The sequence below is a fragment of the Zonotrichia albicollis genome, chromosome 6 (genome assembly GCF_047830755.1).
Source record: "Zonotrichia albicollis isolate bZonAlb1 chromosome 6, bZonAlb1.hap1, whole genome shotgun sequence".
Classification (NCBI taxonomy): Eukaryota; Metazoa; Chordata; class Aves; order Passeriformes; family Passerellidae; genus Zonotrichia; species Zonotrichia albicollis.
Genome location: NC_133824.1, coordinates 10,177,018 through 10,200,074, shown reverse-complemented (window position 1 = coordinate 10,200,074; position 23,057 = coordinate 10,177,018). Strand labels below are relative to the sequence as shown.

Below are 23,057 nucleotides of genomic sequence, written 5' to 3'. Positions count from 1 at the left end.
GAGTGCATTGGCATTTGGCCAGTACTAAACCCACTACATTAATTGGTGCATTGGCTGGGAAAGAAGAAACTCAGATTGGCAAACCAAACTGCCAGGACCCACAATTAAAAAAAAAAAAAAAAAAAACCAAAAAAAAAACCCAGAAAAAACCCCACCAAACAGAAAATAAGTAGTGGAACAAGCTGCCCCAGAAGGCTGAGAAATTATCAGCATTATAGATGCTAAGAGTTACTGTAGATGGTCATCTGTGGCAGTTTATAAATATTTAAAGTCAATGCTGCCACAATGCAGAGCAGGAGACTTCACTACACCCTGTTGGACCTTGCCCTATTCTAATCTGTGTTGCTTTTGAGTAGACCAAATGAGATCACTATTATTAATCACTGTAATTGCTTTCTTTCCAATCTTCTGGGCTTTTTCTCTAAACCACTAAACCATTTATAACTGGGAGCCATTACCCTACAATGACTTTCATGCCACAAAACTGTAGATGTAAATAGGTAAATTTAAATGCTATATAAATGCTAAATAAAGCACGGTTTTGTTGAAAACACGAAAGAAAAAAAATATGTCACTGAAAAATTCTCTGAAAGCAGAACAAAATGTAACAATTGCTGGCTGATTTCTAAATTACATCTTTCTGATCCAGCTACCAATGAAAACAATTGCATGTTATACATTTTTAACTGTATAAAAATACACTGGATCATAATTTTCTGGTTAAAATTTTATGTAACAGCTACTTGTGATACTGCAGTTAGCTTGAGGCATCATAACAATACTAAATGCACTCAAGATGACTCCACATTTAGACAAACAATCCTGAATCTTTAACAGTAATGAAAGCAGAAGGAAAAGAAGGGAATTCAGGCACATTATCACAGCTGCAAGGGATAGTTGCTCCATAGTACTACTACTGTTTCTTTCCCTGCACATGCAGAGTTATTTCTTTTCTATTATAAAATTTTGTAGTTACAGGAACTCTAGTCAAAAATCTTAAAATCTTACAAACATCTTTTTCTATTCAAAGGATTCAGTGACCTGGAATTAGCTCCAGTTGTTGAAGCATGGTGCTAATAATGCCAAGGTCACAGGTTCCATCCCCTCATGCATCATTTACTTAAGAATTGCACTTGATGATCCTTCTGAGTGCCTTCCAAATCAGAATAGTCTGTGATTCTGCAAAGACACCTAGATTTCCAAGCACTAAGACACTCTAGGTACTTCAGAAACTAAATTCTTCAGGCATAAGGGAGAGAGTACTGTATTTGTTCCACAGAAGATATGACTCTACTGGTAACAGCTACATTCTAAAACTACTGCCTTATTTTTCATAAATGATCTTACACACAGAGCAACTCTAGCATGCTTTTTATTTCTTGGCTTGTTTTGGTGCCCCACACATGGAAAAAATATGATCTGATAAGTGATACCAGATTCTGAATGAAGCAAACAGATTTTGTTAAGTCCTTAGCCTAGCAATAAAGGGGAGAGCATAAAAAATAAATTTTACTATCACAATACCTGCATGTAGCCATATTTGAGCCAGAGTCATCCAAGGATGCAGGGGACCTTGTTTAGGGGCGCTGCTTTGCAGGGAAGAGGCAACCTCAGACAATGCTTGCTCCACTCTGGAAGCTGCTATTGATGTGGCATGGACTGAGCCTGTAGAAGCAATAAACAGAATTTACCAGTACAGAAATAATGAAGGCCATATACATGGCATAAAACATTTAATTGCAACCCTTTCTGTAAAAAGCTGTACCCCAAACTCAATATTTAATTTACATTTACCATCTTGAAGAATTTTTTAAAATGCCAGATTAATTTTCTTATGAAAGCTTTTACATTGGTCTAAAACTCTATATAAAAAACACACTAAACTTTGGTAACTGTACCTGACATTTTTTTGGGTTGCTACTATGAATACTCTATTAAACTTGACACCTCTTTTCTGGCAATGTGCAATCCAAAAAAGGTTTGTGATGGTATCATACACTGTAGCCTTCAGGTTGCTGCATTCACTTTGATGTTAGTATTAACTACATCTTTCCACAGAGTGCAATTAGAGGATTATTTTACAATAATAACAGAACAAAACAGAGAACTAAAATACACACAGCAATCATACACGCACTATCACAGATACACCATTAAACTGCACTGAATGTAAAACTTGTCTAATCAAGAAGGCTGAGTTAAAGTACCTTGTGGCAAAAAAGTTCACAAAGGTTTTTTTTGCATAGAAAACATTCTCAGAGCATACTAAGGATAACTCTCATAAAGTGTATCATTTCCAAGTCAGATTAGAATCTCATTGGCAAATAATAACCTTTTCAAAGTACTGGAATTAAAAAGCTTCTATGACTAGAGAATATCTAATGGCAACTGTACTTTGGATAGTCAATTACTGCCAGCATATTTAGTCATGACTTTTTTTTTAAATCAAGACCATGAATGTTTTAAACCACACTCCTTCTTGTCAGCATATCTCTAGTTGTTTTATAATTACAAATTACAAAAGCTCATACTGATTAGGCTTGATTAAAAAATAAAGGCAGTAAAATATTCCATAATGTATCAGATGAGAAATTGTCTATTTCCATCACCATATCCATAATGATCAACAATGGCAGATACTCCAAAAGAAATTATTGAATCTTGTACAAGTTGAACTGCACCCAAAACCTCGTCCTCATCATTATAAGTTAAGAAATAAATAAAACCTTCGCTCTCAATATCACAGGTTTTCTAAGAATTTTAATGAGAAGAGATCTGTCACATGAAACATACATTTTTAAGTGTGACAAGATAAATCAGCAAACCAGAAAGCACCAGAAATTCCTAGTACACAGATCAATAGGAAGAGGAAGTTAGTGTGAAAGTATGCATCACAGTTCCCTTAATTGAAAGAAACAAATGAAAAGCAGCACAGGACATAATTAGCATTTCATGTCATTATGCACAAGGATTTGCCCTGGATATCTGAAACAGTGTCTGGCAGTAGAGTTTGCTTTTCTTTTTACTGGCTGAAGAAACAACTCAAAGTCCAGCCTGCACAGCTGAACATTCACTATAGTTTTTGTGTTCCCTATTTTAAAGCTTAAATTCAGAAGAAATTTAAAAGGGAAGTCTAAGCAAGAAGCACACGGAGTGTGTTATAAGAAAAATACCAGCAAGTGTACCAAAAATAAGCACCAGTCACGAGTAACCCTGTTCTTGTCTCAGCCATTTCTGTACAGCACATCACTGCAGCCTGGCACTTGTTAGCCTTCCAGGGACTAATAGTGAAAGCACCTTCTTCTCTCCAAAACAATTTCTAAAGAAAAGGTGCAATTCACTGCCATAAAGGAGATCATCTAACCTCTTCCTTTGGAAAAGCAAGTATGCAATTTAGTGTTAAAAAGAGCCTATATTTTTTTATTATTTAAAGCAAGGACTCTGGCTGCTAGCCAGGCCACAAGTAATTTCATAGAGAAAGTGTGCTGTTGGATTTTAAGCTTCCAGTATTTAACCATAAAGCACATATCATTATACATTATTAAAACTTTTTTAAGATCAATTTACTTATAAAAAAGAACTATACTATGATAAGATTCTTTTGAGTTTCTGTGCCATCTGTATTAAGATTAAACAGAGTGAATACTGAATGCTTCCTACCCTGGACCTTATAGAGTGGCATAAAAAGAGGAAAAAAAGTTTAAAAGTATTTCTAAAATTTTTCTTTGAAGTGGTAGAATTCAAATTGTTTGTATTTTCTCTTTAGGAAAAAGGTATCCCTTAACATATTGCAGCAATTACTTCTCTGAAGAAAACACACACATTTATAAAGCAATGACCAATCAGGCACCTTTCAGGGACATTGCACTGATGCTAATAATTTAACCTATAAAGCCCTTAATACTTCTTTAGTACTGCACAATTAGCTGTCATCTGACTCATTTCTGGCTCTTTTTGTTAAAACACATTTAGTAAGCTTTTCATTTTATAAACTAAACACCATTTAAAGATATTGTGTACTAAGAAGTTTTTTCCTACCTTCCTTCAAATTTTACTCAAGTATTTTCATATTAGAACTAACTTATCTGTACCTTGTCCTAACCCAGGATGTCCTAACAGGTTCAGATCTTTATATTCACATGAAAATCCTAAAACCTACAGTAATTTCAGCTACAACTGGTAAAGATACAAAGTGGCTCATGAGAAGCTGAGGGTAACAAGTATGTCTTAGAGACTCCTTAAGGCTTTATAGATCCTATGTAGCCAGTTTATTTGGAGGTTCCCTGCTTGTTTTGTCACCAGCTTGTTTTGTCTGCTCTCTTGTGTCTGTCTTATCTGCATTTGGCTTTCTTTGGTTTGAGGTCAGGACCCACAGCCAAACACAAACATACCCTCACTTTCACTTACAATTCACTGTGTTGCAGCTTCCTTCAAATGCTCAGATAGAGTTGCAGCAATTTCTCATATAAAATTTTAATGATCTTTCATGCACAATAAGACCTTTGCTCTTCCTAGGTAACTTCTATACCTGCTGTTATAGCATGACATTTGAGACTCAAGAAAAAAATTCCCTCCATATAACACAAGCAGCAAATATTTATTTTGAAATAGAGATCATGAGGCCTGGAAAATTAATATATCACCAAAATAGATCCTGGCTACTCACTTTCATTTGTTTAGCCTTGTTCTGAGGCTTGTTTATACTAAAAATGCCAAGTGTGAAACAGGACTGTCTTTGCAAGACCTAGAATTCAGTAGTTAAATGGATTAACATCTGGAATCACAATCACATTGCAAAGTGTGACAGAAGGTCTTAACCATGACAAAATATTCCTAAACCAAAAAGGTATAACCTCCCACTCAAGTTTCCTATAATGGCACTTGTCCAGAATCTAGTTTCTTCTCATCATGCTTACATCCTATCTGCAACAACCATGCTGCAGATTCAATGTTTCAACTCAATGTCAAATAGAAAACCTACCAAGAGCCTTGAACAAAAACAATTTACCCAAGACATTAAGTCATGTCACAAAAACCTTTCTTTTCCAAGTCATACCTACAGTCAAACTTTTGTGAATAAAGTATCTAATTTATTCTCTTCAGGCTTTTATGAAAAGTCTACATGAACTCACCCATTAAATACCATTTACAAATACCACACACCCTATGGAAATGAGCATGTCATGACTTCTTCAGTTCTTTCCTTGGTCATTTCCACATAAATTCTTCACAATGCAGTGTAATGGACATAAACTAATATGTGGACTCTATCAGGACCATGGCACGACAGCTTTGAGAAAAACAAAATCACTCTACTATGTACATCAATTTCCCTTCTGAAAATTAGTAACAGAATGGACTGTCATCCTTCATGGAACATGTTCATATCAACTCACAAAACCACTGTGGCAGGGTTTCTTTCTATGCCATAAAAGAGAATGAAAAAATAAAATGAATAAAAGAAAAAAACTCAATAGTATTACATTCATTCCATTGTAAACATTTCAATATTTACATGAAGAAAAAATGCTTTAACTGCAATGCTCATGCAGGAGAAAAGATGAAAACCCCCATGACTCAACTTTGCATGCACACAAAGAGCTGGAAGTAAGAACATTAGTAGTGTGACACACAGAGAACTGTAAGAAAAGCAATTACATAATACAAAGAGGCAGCACCTTCTGCAGGACTAATACATCCCTGAAGTGATGCATTTGATAAGACAGACTGGCAGATTTAGCCAAAATTCACAGTTTTTTAAATCTAAAATTCATTATGAGTCTGAGATACCTTTCACAATCACAAATTACAAAGCTATCTTATCTTCTACTACAAAGTTGTGCATGGAGATGACAGTAGTCAAGTAAGGACAGCATCATTCACAAAGCATCCTCTCAGCTCTTTGAAAAAGATTTTCTGTGCTTAGTCATTGTCAAACATGTTGGCTTATGTATCATCTTACTTTTCTCTCCTTCACCAAATTGATCCCCTGTACTACCCAAAAAAATTTATGCAAAGGTAAAGTAATCAATGAAAAATATAAGTGAATGCTATGAACACAGCTTATAAGGTAACCGGTTAGAGAAAAAGAATATTAATTCATATCCTGATTAAAACAGCAGTTATTTTTATTGATCTATATTCTTCATTCTTTCTTATTTAGTCTGCTTTAATAAGTTCATAATTTCAAAGTGTACTCTTCATTTATTTTACAAGCAAAACTTGTACCACAAAAGAAAGTAGTACCTTATTATGAGTCATAACAGTAGTTGCAGTATTGTGTTCTGGATCAGCAGTGCTATAATACAATGTACTGCCAGTTGGCCATTGTGTTACACAAGACCTGCCTAATATATCTTTATTTGCAGTCCTCTAGAAATGAATACTGCCTCTTTAATTATTAAATGCAAGTGTTAGTTGAGTGCATTCAGGTCTCGTATGATTACAGCCCTTAGGGTGACTGAATGGGCAAAGAGCTCCAGCCTTGCTTTACACACTGATGGACAAAACATGTATGGCTTGTGCTACAGGAAAAGGTGATTTTAGTCCCTCAGAAATTAATAGCACTGCACAGTCAATACTACTTACAAACTGAAAAAAGGGAGTAAACCCCATGAAAGTAAGCATCTGATGGATTGCCTTTGGATAGATCAAACCACAAATTACAATCCAAAGTAAGAAGCAAAAAAAAAGATATATAAGGCAGAAATTGTAAGAAAGTCAAAGGATTTCTGATAACCTTCAAACTGTAAATCAGGTTGACAGGATTTCAAAAGATAAAAAATACTAAATAAGATGCTACAACTCTAAAATCATGTTCCTGTTCAACAGAAATTGGAAGTCAAGTCAATAATACAAAATGCCCTTGGCTTTTTTCACTAGAAAAAAAAATTTGAATTGAGCAAGATATCGAAGATGGGATTTTCAGCCCCTAAAATTATATTAACATACTCTAGGCATCTAGGGAAACTGCTCCTTTCTCAGAGAGCTTTAACTTTCATTAATTATTGACACTGTACAAAGGACTCCAATATCTTTTTTCTTCTTTTTCATGGTTCTGCTCCTTCTCATACAAATGGTAGAAGCTCCTTTCCCTGAGGATACAGGAGCTTGGAAATGGAAAACTTGGGCTTCACATAATGAAATCTGTGCTTTGGCTTCTTCATTCTTTCAGTTTGCCTTCATTCTTGAGTAGGTTCTTACTAACTTAGAGCTTTGCAAAGAACAAGAACAAGCAGTTTAATGTTAACTGGGATGTACTGTTTATAGTATAGGTCTGAAGAAGTTCAACTCAATAACACCCAAATGTGTAATAGCAGCCAATCAGTTATTCAAATGCTTCAAGGAAGTCAGACTCAAACTTCTGTAGGACACAGATTTCCTGGCACCTCCAGTTCCAGGCTTACATATGAGCTAGTGTTTTCAAAACCCTGGTCTCATGTCAGCTATTTAACAAGTGAATTTTGCTAATATGCAAAGATTTATTTGCCACAATTTGCTTGGAATTAATATATTTGACATGAAACTGGTCTCAAGACTAGGTGTCAAAATTAATTTAAGATCACATTATAGTAAATTCAGTGACAAAAAAGTGCTATTTATAAAGGTATGAGTGAAGGACAATTTAAGAGAAATTAAATGGAGTTAAAAGGTAATGGCTGAAAAACTATGTTGATTTTATCCTGTCACCTGAACTACTCTGGCAGCATTAGTGCACACTTTGTATTTAAATACCATGGAGACTGATCTTACAGCTGGTTTAAAGGCTCTTTAACAGAAAGCCTTTAACAGAAAGGCTCTTGACTTGAAACAGCAGAATGCTGATTTTGACTGCTCTAATGCCTCCTCCAAATCATTCCAATGTGCCCTACCTGCATCATGATACACTCAGATATTTAGGTGATGGTTCCCTTCATGTGAATTCTCAGGGAATGTTTTGGTTGTAATTAGTTCAAGGCTTTCTGAAATTAAGTTATTAAAAACTGTCCAGATAATAGGAGATTCTGTAGCAGGGACTGTCTTTTTAGGCAAAAGACGTCAGCACTGGAAATAATTTACATCTGTAGATGCTACAAAGCAGCTTTGACCAATAATCTCTTTCACTGAACACCTATAATTCTCTGTAACATTCATGAGAACATGAATATGTCTGTAGCTTTACATCTTTTGGGATGAATAAAACAGTTTTCTCTGATGAAACTTAAAACCCATGCAGTATTTAATGAAAAGCAGCTGAAAGGCCAGATTTCCCTGACACTGTTAAAACATAATCTATTCAACCACGGTTTATCAGCTGTGAAGATTATCAGAATAATACAGCACAAACATGCTCATCAGGAATAGAAAGCCAATTTACAGTGAGGAGGTGAACAGGGCTCAGGAACTTGGTCACAGTATGGAGAGGCTGCATGGGGCCAGACAAAGGTGTCTGGTTTAGGATGAGGATGAGGAAGATGAGAAGATACAAACAGTTGGAGAGGAGACTCTGTTCTTGAGAGAGAAGATGAGGAAGTATCAGAGGCTAAAAAGCGAAACAAAGAGAATGGTAAGGGGGTGTGGAGGGGGACAGGAAAGAAAAAAGATCCAACAGGGTTTAACGGACTCGTGGATGCCAAGACCGCAAAGCATTTGTTTCACTGCTGGGTAAGATCAAAATGGCTCCTACATAAAATAAACATCACTTCTGAAAGCAGCAACAACAAAAATGAACCTTTACTTATATGTACTCTCCTTTCATACTAAATTAGTTTTAAAAAGCAAATAAAATATTTTTTCCTTATGTTCCAATGCATAAATTTAAAAAAATATATTTATGGGGGAAAAAAGGCCAAAATCTAAAACTCACATAATATTGTTTCTTCCTATGATAAACTAGGTGGACTGCAACCAAACTGAACACAAAGGATTTAAAAAGATTGATTGCAATTTGTTTTAAGCAAATAGCCAATCAGTCTGCAGAGATTTACATATTTTTGTCTGTCTTTGAATATGAAATGTGTCTGTGTCCCTGTGAGATTGATTGATTCATCAAAGCTCCTTTTTTTCCCCCCTCTACATTTATTTCCTTCATTGATATATACAAATATAACTGCATGCCACTCATGGCAAGCCAACTGAAACTGACAAGCTTAAAGCAAATTTGACATAGTTATTGATCAGGACATTAGCACTGTAAGAAATCCACAATACATTCTTTTGATATTTTAAAGGCTACACAAATTTAAACTTGAATCACTTAATCACTACAGGATTGGTAAGTGCTCCAAATAAAGCAAGTTTTCAATCCTTTTTCTTTAAAGGCCAGCTTCTGCTTCATTGATAAATTTAAAAAGAAGAAGAATTTACCCCCATTGCACCTGGATTTTTTTTTTAAGGATTTTACATGAACTTCAAATTTTAATTTTAGCTCTCATTTCTTGATACTTAGAAGACTGAATTCTTCTCCTCAGGCAAAGGAGATCATCATCATCATCATAGATGGCAAGCAAAGTTATGAAGGGGAAAATTTCCAAATGTTTACATGTATCCAGACATACAAATGTATTCACAAAGTAGCATTACATGAGGAGGGGATCAAATATTTCCATCCTGAGAGGATTCAAAGCCAGAACTTTTTTTGCATTTTAACATTTGTTTAATTATTTGCCAAATTCCTTCTGCATTTCTAAACACTGTGGATGCACAGATTTTGCAGGTGAGCCCTTTCAGCCCTACAAAGGTCTAATATCTTGACCATCCATTGTTTCTATCATTTATCTGTTGTGAATAATATTTTATTGACAGTCTGCTTAAGCCTTCTCAAATACTATGACAAACTTGACTGTTTTTATTCTTGTAGTACCATAATACTTTAACTCCTGCAAAAGGTTTATATAACATTCTGACGAAGAATTCTGGACAAATACTGGATGTAAAGCTTTTTTATATATATAATTACACAGATTCAGTAGATAACAAAGTTCTAGTCCTTGCCAGAAATTGAGGACTGGTAGTGCAACAAGGTTTCTTTGGCTAAAATTAACAATTAACAAGCCCCACCAACAACCAAAATCAACTCTAACTCTCCTTAAAAAACACCCTAAAACATACGGGACATCTACCCACTGATCCTCCACAACTACCTTTTATAATATAAATAATCAAAACCAGATCCCATATTTTTAATTTTCCACCTTGTTCTCCTTGACAATAAAGTTCTAACAATAAAGCTGAGATTCAGAAAAAAATCAATTTGGACCAGCTAGAAAAATCAGAATGTATACAGAGATCCTATTTGGATCAGGATATTGGCTGCAGGATTTGCATTTGGGGCGAACTTCTTGAAAAGTTCACTGTTTTGAATGAGGGTTCATCTTTACTTAAAAGAATTGAGGACTATGCAATCTTTAAAGTGCACCAATTTACTGTGCTCTCAAGTATGGCAGGCATACAATGGGACACCCTGAAGGTATAAATCAAGAGCTATATGTCCTCACTGGAAAAGAAACAAACAAAAACCATCACTAACCACAAAAAACCTTTCACAACACCCATCTCCAACAAGCACTTTTTTGAAGGCATAAAACTATATCTATAGTTATGTCTATCTATATATATGAAACCCATAAAACATAGTTATGCTCTTAAAAATGAAACAGTCAGCTAGACTGGAATATAGAATGATCACCACAGCATGATACAATGTTCTCTTACCCCTTTTAATTATACAAATACAAGAAGACAGAGGATTCCATGTTCATTACTCCATATCATATTGCTGGTCTTGAAATCAAGTGACCTTATCTTTGCAATCAAAACTGCTTGCACTATAGCAAGCAAAGAACACTACCTTATATTCAAATTGAACATTCAATCAAATTTTAATTTTCAGAAGTTAAATAACTAAATTGTATTTTTCTCTACTGCACTATTGTGATATTAGACATACAGTACCCATTTTAATGTGTCTTAATTTATGGGTCAAGTGTACTCAAATTCATAGGTTGGCACACTTTCCCAGAAGGTGTTTGTGTTAAATAGTGATTGAGCAGAAATATCCCCCTGGAAGGTCCCATGGAAAGCATTCTTGTTGTTTTAAAACCCAGAAAAAAGAAAATTCAATATTTAGAACACAAGTAAGATATGGCAAAAGTTTTGAAATTAGCAGCATCATGATAATTCCTTCTGCAATCTCCTCAGAATGCATGGCTCGTGTACTTTTTGATTGCCTAATTCCTAAGGAATATTTGTTTGCACTGGGATAACTGAATATATTAATACAGGCAAATTATATATTGTCAGTATTTACTGACATGTAACAATATTAGTTTTTATGTGGCATATCTGTGCACCACAATTTTTTATAGGTATGCAAAAATACCACAGTATGTTTGATTTATGACAATTTTGCTTATACATTTTGCTTATAATGTTAAAGTAAGTCCACAGTAAGCCTAGCCACCCATGTAATTATATTTCAACATATATTTGAGATTTTAATTAATTAAAAACAATGTTTTTTATTTTTTTGAGATTCAAAGTTCTTTGAATTTTTTTAAAAGTTATCTTTTAAGCAAAAATGCTCAAATATTGAATGAACGAAAATCACAGGACTTTAGCATGTAGGCTAGTTCAGCATACTAATTTTTAGTCCTTGCATAAGGAAATAGTACTAAACTCAGCAAGATCCATAACATAGATATTTTAATTTACAGAGAATATGGTCAGCAAGTACTTTATAAATTAAAAACAAGAAAAAGAAAACTTATATCACACAATGTCTACTTTCACTTATATGACAATAATGAAAATATAACTTCATTTTGCAAAACCAAAAAAAAATAACTGATAGAAAATCTAGCTATGGGCAGATCACTTAACCTATTTTACTGTTCATATGCATTTCTTACCTGTATCAGGATCACTGAAATCTGGGAATGTAATTGTATTGAGCTGTCGTCTGTCAGCAATAGCTCTGTCTAACAAGCTGCTCCCACGTCCAGAATCACTGTAATGAAGTACAGAAATTGTAAGCTATCAAAATACAAAATTATATACTGATATACAAGTTGCATGCTGCCCTACTCCCACAAAGATTCTTGCTATAAAAGTTACTGCTATGACCAAATTTAGTACCAAGCACCACTAACCACTCACAGAGCGTTAAGCCAGTTGCATTAAAACAGAATTAAGCTGAGCAAAATTAAATCTTTATTTACTTCAGCAATTCTATTTTCATAATTAATACAACCAAAAAGGGAATAGTGGCTTTTAATTTAATTCACAACTAACACCTGTACAGAAAGAATCCATTGTGCCTTGAATATGATATGGGGTACAGGTTTCACAGAAAGCTGAGAAGGCAGATATAAGTTTGAAAATCCACAGTTTCTCTGGAATGAATAGAAAGGCTAAAGCCAGGACATCCAATTTTAGGTAAAGATGTTATAAAGGGCTGGTTTAGTTTCGTGTTTTCAGTTTGTTTTTTATGTATATATGCACATATCCATATTAACTGCCTAATGTTCAACTTGACTCTAACAGCATAGCAGAACCATTTTGAACACTTCTAACATCTCAGGAGCAAAGCAGTAGCTGTGATTTTTACTGACTGCACCTGTGGGCAAATGTACTGCACTTCTACTTTAACAGTATATTTGTATGTGCCCCTCAGGCTCCTTGTAGATATGCCTTCTGGAAAACTAACTGCTCCTAGAACTACTATTAAAAATTCAGCACAAGAACTGGGACTGAAGAACTAAGTGTTTTTCCTCCTTCAGATGAGGCAAGCATTGAGACACATTGTCAGTAAAGTGTAAGGAAGCACATATGGGCATTCCTTCTTTAACATTCTATGGTTAATACAGTAATTTCATTTTTAGGATTGCTAAGTCTAGTACTATTCATTATCGATAAATATTTTCTTTAAAACCTCATTAAAAAAACAAACCACCCACAAACTTAAAAGTAATTAAGCTTTAAAGCTCAATTACTAACTGCTAACCCAACTTAATTACTAACTGCTAACCCAACTTAGCATAGTGCAATCTTTTGTCGGATTCTTCTGAAGAAAAAGAACTGTATGAAATTCCTAGTTTAAAGTAAAGCCTGAGAAACTTCAATCTAAACTGCAAGCCTGGAATTCAAAACATCTCTCCATTTGCCTTAATTTTACAACTGCATCCTTCTGAATTTGGATTGAATTAATGGCAAGAAGTCTCCCAACAGTTCTTAATAGTTGCAAAAGTCAGTGAAACATCATTCCCTCCCTCTTTTTAGAGCTGTTACTAAAACGGTAGACTTAAAATTTTGCATTAGCATGACATTATTGCATTATTTCCTTACAAATGACATCATTGTAGAAATCCAAGGAAACAGAGGGGAACTTTCTGGGCCATACACTATCAGCTATAGTTGTTACATCACTTGGTGTAAATTTTCAGAGGTAATCACTTCCTCAATCCACATGCAACCCCATGCCAAATGTTGCTGACAAGTAGAGTCAGACCTACAGTCAATATCTTCTAAGCACAGCACTGGCACTGCAGTGTGGTTTGTTCCTTTTTCAAATGCAAACCATGAAGTGGAAAAAAATTCAACTATTTTCTAATGCATTTTAAGCAGTAGACTAAAGGCAAACCCTTAAATCTTCCAAGCCTTGCACCACAAAATAATTTTAAAATTCATATTAACCATCTTATGAGAAAAAAGTTTGTATTTCAATTAAAGACAAAAGTTCTATATTGACTGAATAAAGGTAATTCACAGTATTGCATTTGGCCCTTTTTAAGGTATGTCTAGGTATTTGTGATTTATTTTTATTATTAAAATATTATTGGGGACTCTAAACGCATATTCCCACTAAATCTGATTCACTGCAGAAGAAATATTTAATATAAACCACAGCTTATCAATAAAGTAAATTCTTATCTTATTGGGAAAAAGACACACCAAATTAATCTTCAGTCTAAATCATAATAGAAAAAGATATCTCAAGTAAGCATAAAAGATACTTATATCTTTGAAGAACAACATTATAAAAAGGTTTAAAATTATTAAAAGACCTTTTATTACTAGCTTAAAGAATTTTTTTTTAAAAGGCTTCCATTATTCCCAGTGAAGACATAATTTTCAAATGGCGCTTTGCAACAAAATGAAGTCAGTGTTAAAACAACAAAGGTTGAAAAATTAACATTTTCACAACATCATTCTTCTGTACAAGAGGAGTGCAGCTGGGTGAAAAGATTTTCCAAGTGACATTTCAGGTCTCAGTGATAATTGTTACTCATGGATAAGAGCTGGATGGATGTGGATCACTGTGATACAATCTGTAGGTACTCAGTCCTTCCATTTCCCACAGACCAGCCAAAGGAAGACTCCAACTTGGTATCCTCATTCACTGCTTGATGTAACTCTGAATGTGTGATTTGGGAAATCTGGCTCCTTCTATCATGACACTTATCCACAGTTCCTGTTCATTCCATTCTGAATTTGATTTTAATGCACTACCATAACTTCAAGAAAAGACTTAAATGTCAAGACAAAAAAAAATCAGTATGAAAAAAAAAAAATCACATGAAAAGTAATCCTCACTAATTTCTCCACTTAGATCTTCATGAAGGAGAATGATGCCAAGGAGAGTTATCAAGCACTTCTGTTTGAAGCTGACACAGCCAAGAGTAAGTTTTCACAGTCCCTGCTGATGTCTGAAGGAGGTATTACTTAAAGTGTGTTTAACATGGCACAGTAGCTCTTAGCACAAGAACAAGAACACGGCAGTAATGACAAGTTATGATTAGAGCCCTGATATGTGTAAAGGATATAACAGCAGAGATGGAAGGTGAAAAGTTGTGTTGGAGTACATGCAAAGCCAGTCTGAAATTAGGCTTGCACAGAAACTGTAGCTATTCTGCAAAGTGCAGTATTCTGATACTAAACTCTTAACCCTGCCTGCCCACACACACAACCAGCTAACTAAAATAAAGCACCACCCACTAGGTTAGAAGAGAAATTTTCTCCCTGGCCCCTACTCCACATTCAGTCACTTTGAATTGAAAAGATTCAGCTCAAACCTTTCTGGTTGCTGACATTTGCTTTTTGTAACCTGAGTGATGCTCCCTGCTCTACAATGCAGTGTCAGGGTCTCTCAATATGCTGTGATTGACTCAGGTGCCCTCCCAGGCTTTTCCTGCCACACCCTCCAATATTTGCTGCTCTGAATGCTCACTAGCTCCCTAAGCAGAGAAGCAGTTTGCCCTCATCTGCCACTAGGCCAACTCTCTCAGTCTTCTTAAAGAGATGCGTGTGTTTACGTGACTGGACTCAAAGTGCAGCAAAAACTGAACGTCCATCATACTGCTACACAGGTATCTGATGCCACCTGGTACAAAGCTCTTCTGCTGTAGCATCTCTTCTCTAGAGGCTACAACCCTTCAAATCAGAGAGCAGGAAATTCTGCTTGTCTCCTTCTCCAGGTAGTTGATAAACATATTGAATAATACCAGCATGGATTTCTGCTAAGTGGCCTTCTCATTTGTTTCACAGCTTATCTAAATAGATATGGCAAAGGACTTTAACAAAAGCATTTTGGAAGCCCAAACAGGACTATAACAACTTATGTTTATATATTTGTTAATGCCTTCAAAGAACCTAAATAGGTTCATAAGCAAGACCTCCCTTGAAAAAAACAGCCATGGTGACGATGCAAGCACATCATTTCTATTCATGTGACCACTGATGCTTCCATGGTTCTAATTAATGTCTTGTCTTCTTACATATTATTCAGTGAAAACCCTTGAACTAAATTCCTACTACAGCAATCTCTGCACTAGCCAATATAAAAGACTACAACCCTGATCAGGAAACAAAACAAGACCATGCCAGTACACTGAGAACTGGGTAACTCATTCAAGTTACCCAATCTGTATAACCAGTCTTTATCATTGCAGAATTTAGCAGCTTTGGCATTTACCTCATAGAACCCTGGGTAGATTCACATGACCATCAACTGGTGTCTTTGAACCTCAGTCTCTAGATTTCCAGAGAATTTGTTTGTTTATATGAAATACCAAAACAAGTAAATGCAAGACTTCTGACACCTAATATTGCCCTGCAAAGCTACTAAGCAAGGTAGTGAGCAGCCCAGCACTCTCCAGCACCTTACCTTGGGTTAGTTAGATTGTAACAGGATTTCCAAATCTGGAGCATGTGTTTACAGGTAAGGAGTGCTTCATCTGGGCCTCTGCATAGGGATTCCAATTTGACTTTTGTAAACAGCAATCTAGTGAAAAGGAAAAAGAAGTGAAAAGTGATTCCTATCCAAGAAAAAATATTTTTAAGAACAGCATCACACCAAACTGGAGAAAACTAAATTTCAAATACAGTAATAATTAAAGCTTAATGAAGTAATTGCAATAAATATCTAATGCCATCAAAGTAACAGTGCTTTTTACAAGATGCCTTTTTCAACTGGACAGAACCAATAGGTGACACGATTTTTATTTTAATTTTAAAAAAGTTATAAGACAATACTGAAATTGCCAGTACCACAGGATTCCACAGGATGTATCAAGTTGCAGGCTCTCCACCAAGATTAACCTAGATAGCTTTCCCAGTTATTTAAAGAATATATATACAATGTGACAATAAAGGAGCTAGTCCATTAGTAGGCACATTTATAGGAGGCACAGCACCTAGGAACAGATAATACTAGAAAAATACTAATTTAAAGGCAATTTTCAGCAAAATCACAGATTAAAGAGCACAGAGCATATATAGGAGGAGAGCATGCATATAAAACTGTTAGCCTACTTTCTGTTTTAAAACCCAGGTGTACTTTGGCATTTTATTCTACTGCAACCTTAATCATACTAAGTGAAAAATTTATATGATTGCTCATATGGTTTGCGTGGGAAGACTGAGAAGGGTGTAGAGGGGGGGATGTGTGAAAGCTCAGAAGTTTCTTATCCCAAATACAAACTTGGAGGCTGCTAATAGTAACTGAGAAGTGCAGAGAGTTTTCTCAAGAATAAGAAATGACATCAAGTTATAGTAGTTAAATCTTCAGCATTGCACTGAACATCATTGGCAGAAACTACCCAGCATGAAAATCCAAAAGTGAATCACACAGCCTTAGGTGTACAACATGTGCACTGTGGGACTGAGGAGGAAACCAAAGGCAATTTGCTGTGTTAGTCAAGAAAATGAGCACCTGCCAGGTACATAAGGTCGTAAGAAGTCTCCCTTGATATCTTGTAAGAATGTAGAGCAGTATAATCACTCTGTAATGCAGAGCAGTCATACTAGCTTAGCTTTCTTCCTGTCAGTAAATTGGATAATTTAAAGTTGCATTTCATTTGGCAGGAATGTCCTCTCTAGATACTCATTTAACAGTGACTGTATCACTGAAAGAAAATCATGTCCATGTCTGTCTGTCATTTTACTGAAAAGAGAAGGAAATATGACACACAACATCCTCCTTCCTGCACACTCCCCTCACCTACTCTACCCTTAACACATGCACATGCAAGCCTCATCCAAAGACCAAGACCTAGGCATCAAAACCTGAAACCAAAATCACAGGAATATGTCTCATACAACTCTTTTCCTTCTTCTCCGTAAGATGGTACATTTGACAGTTTGAAGAGCCTAGAGAAGCTCAATTTCTTAAAATTTGTGATCATAAAGCATTTTACAAAAGTTATGGAACATAATCAATTCAGAAGCACTGAATTTGCAAGTCATTCTAGAGACAATAATCATAAGATATACTGTATTATGTACAGTGTACCGATAGACTGAATTTCCATTAACAGTATTCAGGCATTTAAGAATTTTAGGAATTTTGTAGCAGAGGGAAGGCACAGGGTCAGCAAAATGTTAAGATTCAACAAGCAAAATTTGAAAGGAAAAATGGAGCAGGGGATAGAAAGGGAGGGGATTTGGTTATTAAGAAACTACTTAAAAACACAAGTATGACATAACAGGAATCAGTCCAACAAAAATGTTGGAACCTGGGCTACTTGTGTAGGATTCAACGTCAAAACAGCAGAAGACAAATATAATTGTATAAGAATAAAAGCAACACATCAGTTTGGTGTTTTTGGATGCACATGTTGCAACATCATTCCTGTTTCTTGTGCATTATGGGAGTCAACAGGAGAGGGTTTCCAAAATACAAACAACAAACTGAGTATATGATGGAAAAATATTCACAATTCTAATAAAGAAAGGCTAGGGCATTGTATCTAATAAATAAAGTACACTGGTGTAGGATAATCCACACTATAGAAAAAATAATCTAGTGAGTAGAAAAGGTTGCATTTATAAAGCCACCTAGAGCAGCTTCCCTGGACCAAATTAATATTTGGATTATAAATCTTAAAAGAACTAAGACACCTCAGAAAACTGAAACATGATGTTAATAATAAAATTAAAACCTGCCAACTACGCATACCTGACAAATGGGGGAAGGAAGGGACGAGGAAGGAGGCAGCAGAAAGAAGGATCACCATGTGACAAAGAGGTGCCCCATATTACTTTAATTTTATCAAGTTCCCTTGAAACATGGCTGGAGGTATAAGCAGCTCAGGGACAAGTATTACCAGGAAAGTTTTAGAAACCAAGGGGTAGGTTATCTGAAAAAAGATTTTCTGAAAGGTCAACTTCAAGCATCTGTGAAAACAGGTCTTCTGGAATACAGCCTGCATTACAGGCACAGAGAATTTTAAACCTCACAAGAAGTTTTGATACACTACTAAAATGATGAAGAATAGAAAAAAAATACCAAGTGATAGGATGATAAAAATTAAGCTGTATATTTTATGAGCATCATTATCTGTTTGTGCCTGTTTGACAATCAGAAGTTTAAATTACTGGCACGTGGTGGAATAGCACTCCATTAAGAATAGAAGTACTGAAGAAAAAACAATATTCAAAAAAGAAATTAAGAGTAGAACAAGGTGTGTCAGAGATGTATAATAAATACAACAGATAAGAACAGAAATCTGTTTGGGTCAAATTCTTTGGGGAAGGGAAGATGGTAAAACAGGTTCTTTCAAAGACAAACTAATAGGCCATTTGTTCCAGCAACAGAGTTTTCTATGGATGCAGATCTTTAACATAGCTAAAAATAAAGTCAATTGTATTATTTTAGTAGACTAATTACCCAGACACAAAATGAAGAACAAATCAAACTCTTAAGTGGAAAGACTTAGTTATTCTTGGAGCTAATAGCTGATAAATTTATGAAATAGCTACTGAAGCAGCAAATGACTCCATTACTTGAAGACTGTTCTCACTAACTAATGAGGATATTATAAAACAGCTGCTCATAACGTAATCCACACATTACTGGATTTTTATTTAAATAAAGAATGAAAAATTCCGAACAGGTTTATAATTAGGTCTTTGAATGTCAGTGACAAATAACTTGATAGTGAAGGTTAGCAAAGACATCCAAGATACAGCAGAAGCCTGGTGTTTAACACAAGGATGCTCAGACATTTAAGGATCTGTGTCTCAAGTTGAATGGGTAAAACTCCACGTGTGACAAGCTAATCATTGAGAAGATGTGCAAGTAAGACATCAGAAATGTGCAGAGATCCTACCAAGAACAACAGGAGACAGGCAGGGGACAAAAGAGCTACACAAAAAGCTGCATCTTATGTACCTTAGTAAAAAGCAAACACTTGAATAGTAGTACACTAAAATTATAGTATTTTAAGGCTTTTTTGTATCAAAGTAGGAAAAAGAAGAAAATTTGTTTACTAAATGGGGATGAATATTCAGGAATGAACCCCAACCTTCACCATAATCTTTACCTATGTTGTCTGAGATATGAAAACTATGACAAATGGAGAATAGGAACACTTTAAGAATGACTAAAGTTAAGGCAGTCAAAAATAATCCATTTCTCAGAATTATGGAAACAATGATGCATAGGTATGTCCTTTTCAAAGCAAAACTTCAAAGAAAATATCACTTCTGGAATGAGTGGGGAAGAACATCTATATTGCCAATGATTTTGCCAGGAGGGAAGGAGCATTAAACAACCCATGTAACCATTACTCCAAACCAGAGCTGCCTATCAGCTGGGCGCATCAAGGTAAGACAGCTGTGAAGAGGCCCAGGTGCAATTCAGGGACTACTCACTGGAACAGAAGGAGAAAGACACAGTGGCATTGTACAATATCCCAGTGAGAGCACACCTGGAATGTTATATGTAATTCTCATTGGAACAGCTAAAAAACTCACACATTTGAGGAATTTCAAATTGGAGTAGCTGCACAGAAAGGCTGTAAGGGTTTACTGGAAACTACACAGTACAAAAAATACTTCATTTAGTCAGTCTAGCAGAAAAAAAAAAGCCAAGAAGAAGTACAAATCCTTTCTATAAATACAGATGAGACAAGCAGCAGGAAGGGAAAAGAACAATTTATCTAGAGGAAATTGTTTCCACGAAAACAAGTATATCTAAAAGGCCATTCAGACTACTAAAACACTAAGGGTGGGAATCAGGTCTCTTAATTTATAATTAGGTTGTAGAAAAGACTGCTTCCTCACAGTTTGTTTTGTTTTCACCAAAGAAGAGGTGGTGCAAATAACCTAAGTTCTTAAAATACAACTGGTAATTTCATGGAAAGTATTACAGATAGGACCACTATAATAATGAGGCCTTGTGCCATCTAAGGTTCTTGCTACTGCTTTATTGCCTAATCAGTGCAAATAATCTATTAATCCATGATCTGAAGTTTTCTTTACCATCCAACCAGAACCAGTGTAATTTGTAGCAAAAAATTTATGAATCTCCAAAATAGAATTGTTGTCCTAATTCTCATCCAGCCCGTTTCACTTTTTGAAAATGCTGCAACCACCCCAATTTTCTTCCACAGCAACTCTCTTACAATGTCAGAAGATCAAGAGAAGTTAATTGGTGCAATACTGGCTTAAGCTATTGAAGGTATTTCTAATCTGTTGAATGAAACAAAAATCTGAAGTATGGAAGACTGAGCTCTGCTATGTGACAAGTAACACTACTAATGCTGAAAAATCTTGACTATTTCAGTGAACAGATACTGCTCACCTCAAGCATCATTTTAAAACCAGCTGTTTTGCTTTCTGGGATCAAGTCAGCAATTTCTACAAGTTGCTGTGCACTGTAAGAGCACAATGGCTTGGATCAGCCATAGTTGGATATCTGTATTTAATTCACTACTGCATGGATGAGACCTGCCTTACATTCTGTGATCCTTTCTTCAAATCAAGCAACATGACACACTGCGATGCTTTCCCAGACCTGCTTGCTACAGCCCTGTCACTCAATGCAGTAGAAATCAGGAATCTCCCTAAAGTCCCTCAGACTAAGCAACATCCTACAGGAAACTTATAGTTCCACTAGACTTCTTTTGAAGAGTCCAAATTCCCATTTCCTGATCAAAACCGATCAGAATGCTCTATTTTCAGTTAGTGTTGGAAGCAAATTTCATTATTATTCTCTTATTATACAAATTATTTACATTGTTCAGAGCTTGAAGAAAATAAGAAAGAGTTGTATACAATACTTAAAAGTATGTGCATTGAAAATTAAAGTGTAAAACACCAAAAGCCTTTCTGGGAAACCTAAGAACCATACTAGGAAAAGAAAATTTAAAAGAATGCATCAAATCTCCTTGCTTAGAATGCAGGATTAAAAATGCAACTACTTTGGTTTATGTTTAACCTACTTGGAATAAACTTAGTAAGTTTTAAGAGAACCTTTTTAAATAATTGAAGAGTTTGCTGAAAGTAACTTCAGCTAACAGTATTTTTTACATAACAATCAATTATTAAAAGTGTTTGGAAATAATTAATATACTGGCAGTCCCATAAATATGGGTACAAGCAACAAACAAGCCACACAAAGTATCAAACAACTGCCTGATCTCCCAGAAAACCACATCAATTTATAAAATAGCTTAACTGGAATAATAAACTTTATATATAATCAATTTTGATATATGGTCTGTTACTTATGAGAGCATAAAAGAAAGGCAGCAAATATCAGTTCTGTGTGGAATTATATAATACTGCATTTTTCACTTTTAAGTGCTTACTTGATATATTCCACAACTTCAAATCCTCCAGTGCTAGAAGAATTCAAAAGAACTTCTGGCTTTTAAACCAAGCACTATATTAAAAAAGCAAAGAAAACCCCCTAAAAAAAGCAACCTCCACAAAAAACTATCAAACAAACAACACCCCCAAAAAACCCCCTCAATAAGTCTAATCCCATGACTTGTAAATTTCTAGACTAACTAGTTTGACAATAATTCTGCACTAAAAAAAAAAAAACACAAAAAGGATGATGCAGAATGTAATGCTAAAGATACTGAACTGTGAAAATAAACTCTTTTTTCGCAGAAAATGTAGACTTCAGATTATCTGAATTTAAGGGAAAAATAAATATGGTGATGTAGAGTTCACATTCACCTGCACACTTCATACAGTTTGATGTCCTTTCTGTAACAAACTGTGATAGTGTCAACTGCTTGTGCAAATTAAAGCAGGTTAACTTTGAAACCCCACAGAATAATTGAAGTGGGAAAGCAGTACACAGAATGCACAAAATTAAGGTGGAACAAATATTATTCAAAATTGATTATTTGCAAGAATTTAAATCTATTGACCTTTCCAGAAAAAGTGTTAGTAAGTCATTCCTTGCACTCAACAATTACATACATAAGAAAACTTCTGATGATTGACAGGAACCATAAGAAGTGAGGAAGTAGGAAGGAAGCCAAACCTTGGCATGGTCAGTTTTCTCTGTGTCAGTACATGCTGTGAGCAAGTGCCCTTCTAAAATCCTTGTCATTACTCATAAATGAATACTTTAGAAGAAAAAAGCTAAAATTGGAAGAAAATCCTGAAGTTCCCAGTGTTTATCTTATTCACAATCCAGATTTTGACAATAGTCTACTGTCTGCAAGTTGATAGCTTCTTTCAGAAGGAGAAGGTAGGGCTGACAGCCTTAGAATTCTTTACTTGAGAATTTCAATTGAATTCAACAGGACTCTAATTTACAAGTAATATACCCCCTAATG

General features: G+C 35.2%; 1 protein-coding gene across 3 annotated transcripts in view; it reads right to left on the bottom strand.

Moving 5' to 3' along the window:
- Positions 1 to 23,057, bottom strand: part of TTC7B (tetratricopeptide repeat domain 7B) — a 117,626-nt gene that overhangs the window by 28,096 nt on the left and 66,473 nt on the right. The window contains exons 16-19 of one of the 3 annotated variants that reach the window (XM_074542466.1): positions 16,142 to 16,258; positions 11,889 to 11,986; positions 8,357 to 8,521; positions 1,525 to 1,665 (exon numbers count right to left, since the gene is read on the bottom strand). In XM_074542466.1, coding sequence (XP_074398567.1) covers positions 1,525 to 1,665; positions 8,357 to 8,521; positions 11,889 to 11,986; positions 16,142 to 16,258 — 521 coding nt within the window. Of the gene's footprint in view, positions 1 to 1,524; positions 1,666 to 6,565; positions 6,640 to 8,356; positions 8,522 to 11,888; positions 11,987 to 16,141; positions 16,259 to 23,057 lie in introns of those variants that run through there. The other 2 variants (XM_074542468.1, XM_074542467.1) reach the window with 2 other exon arrangements.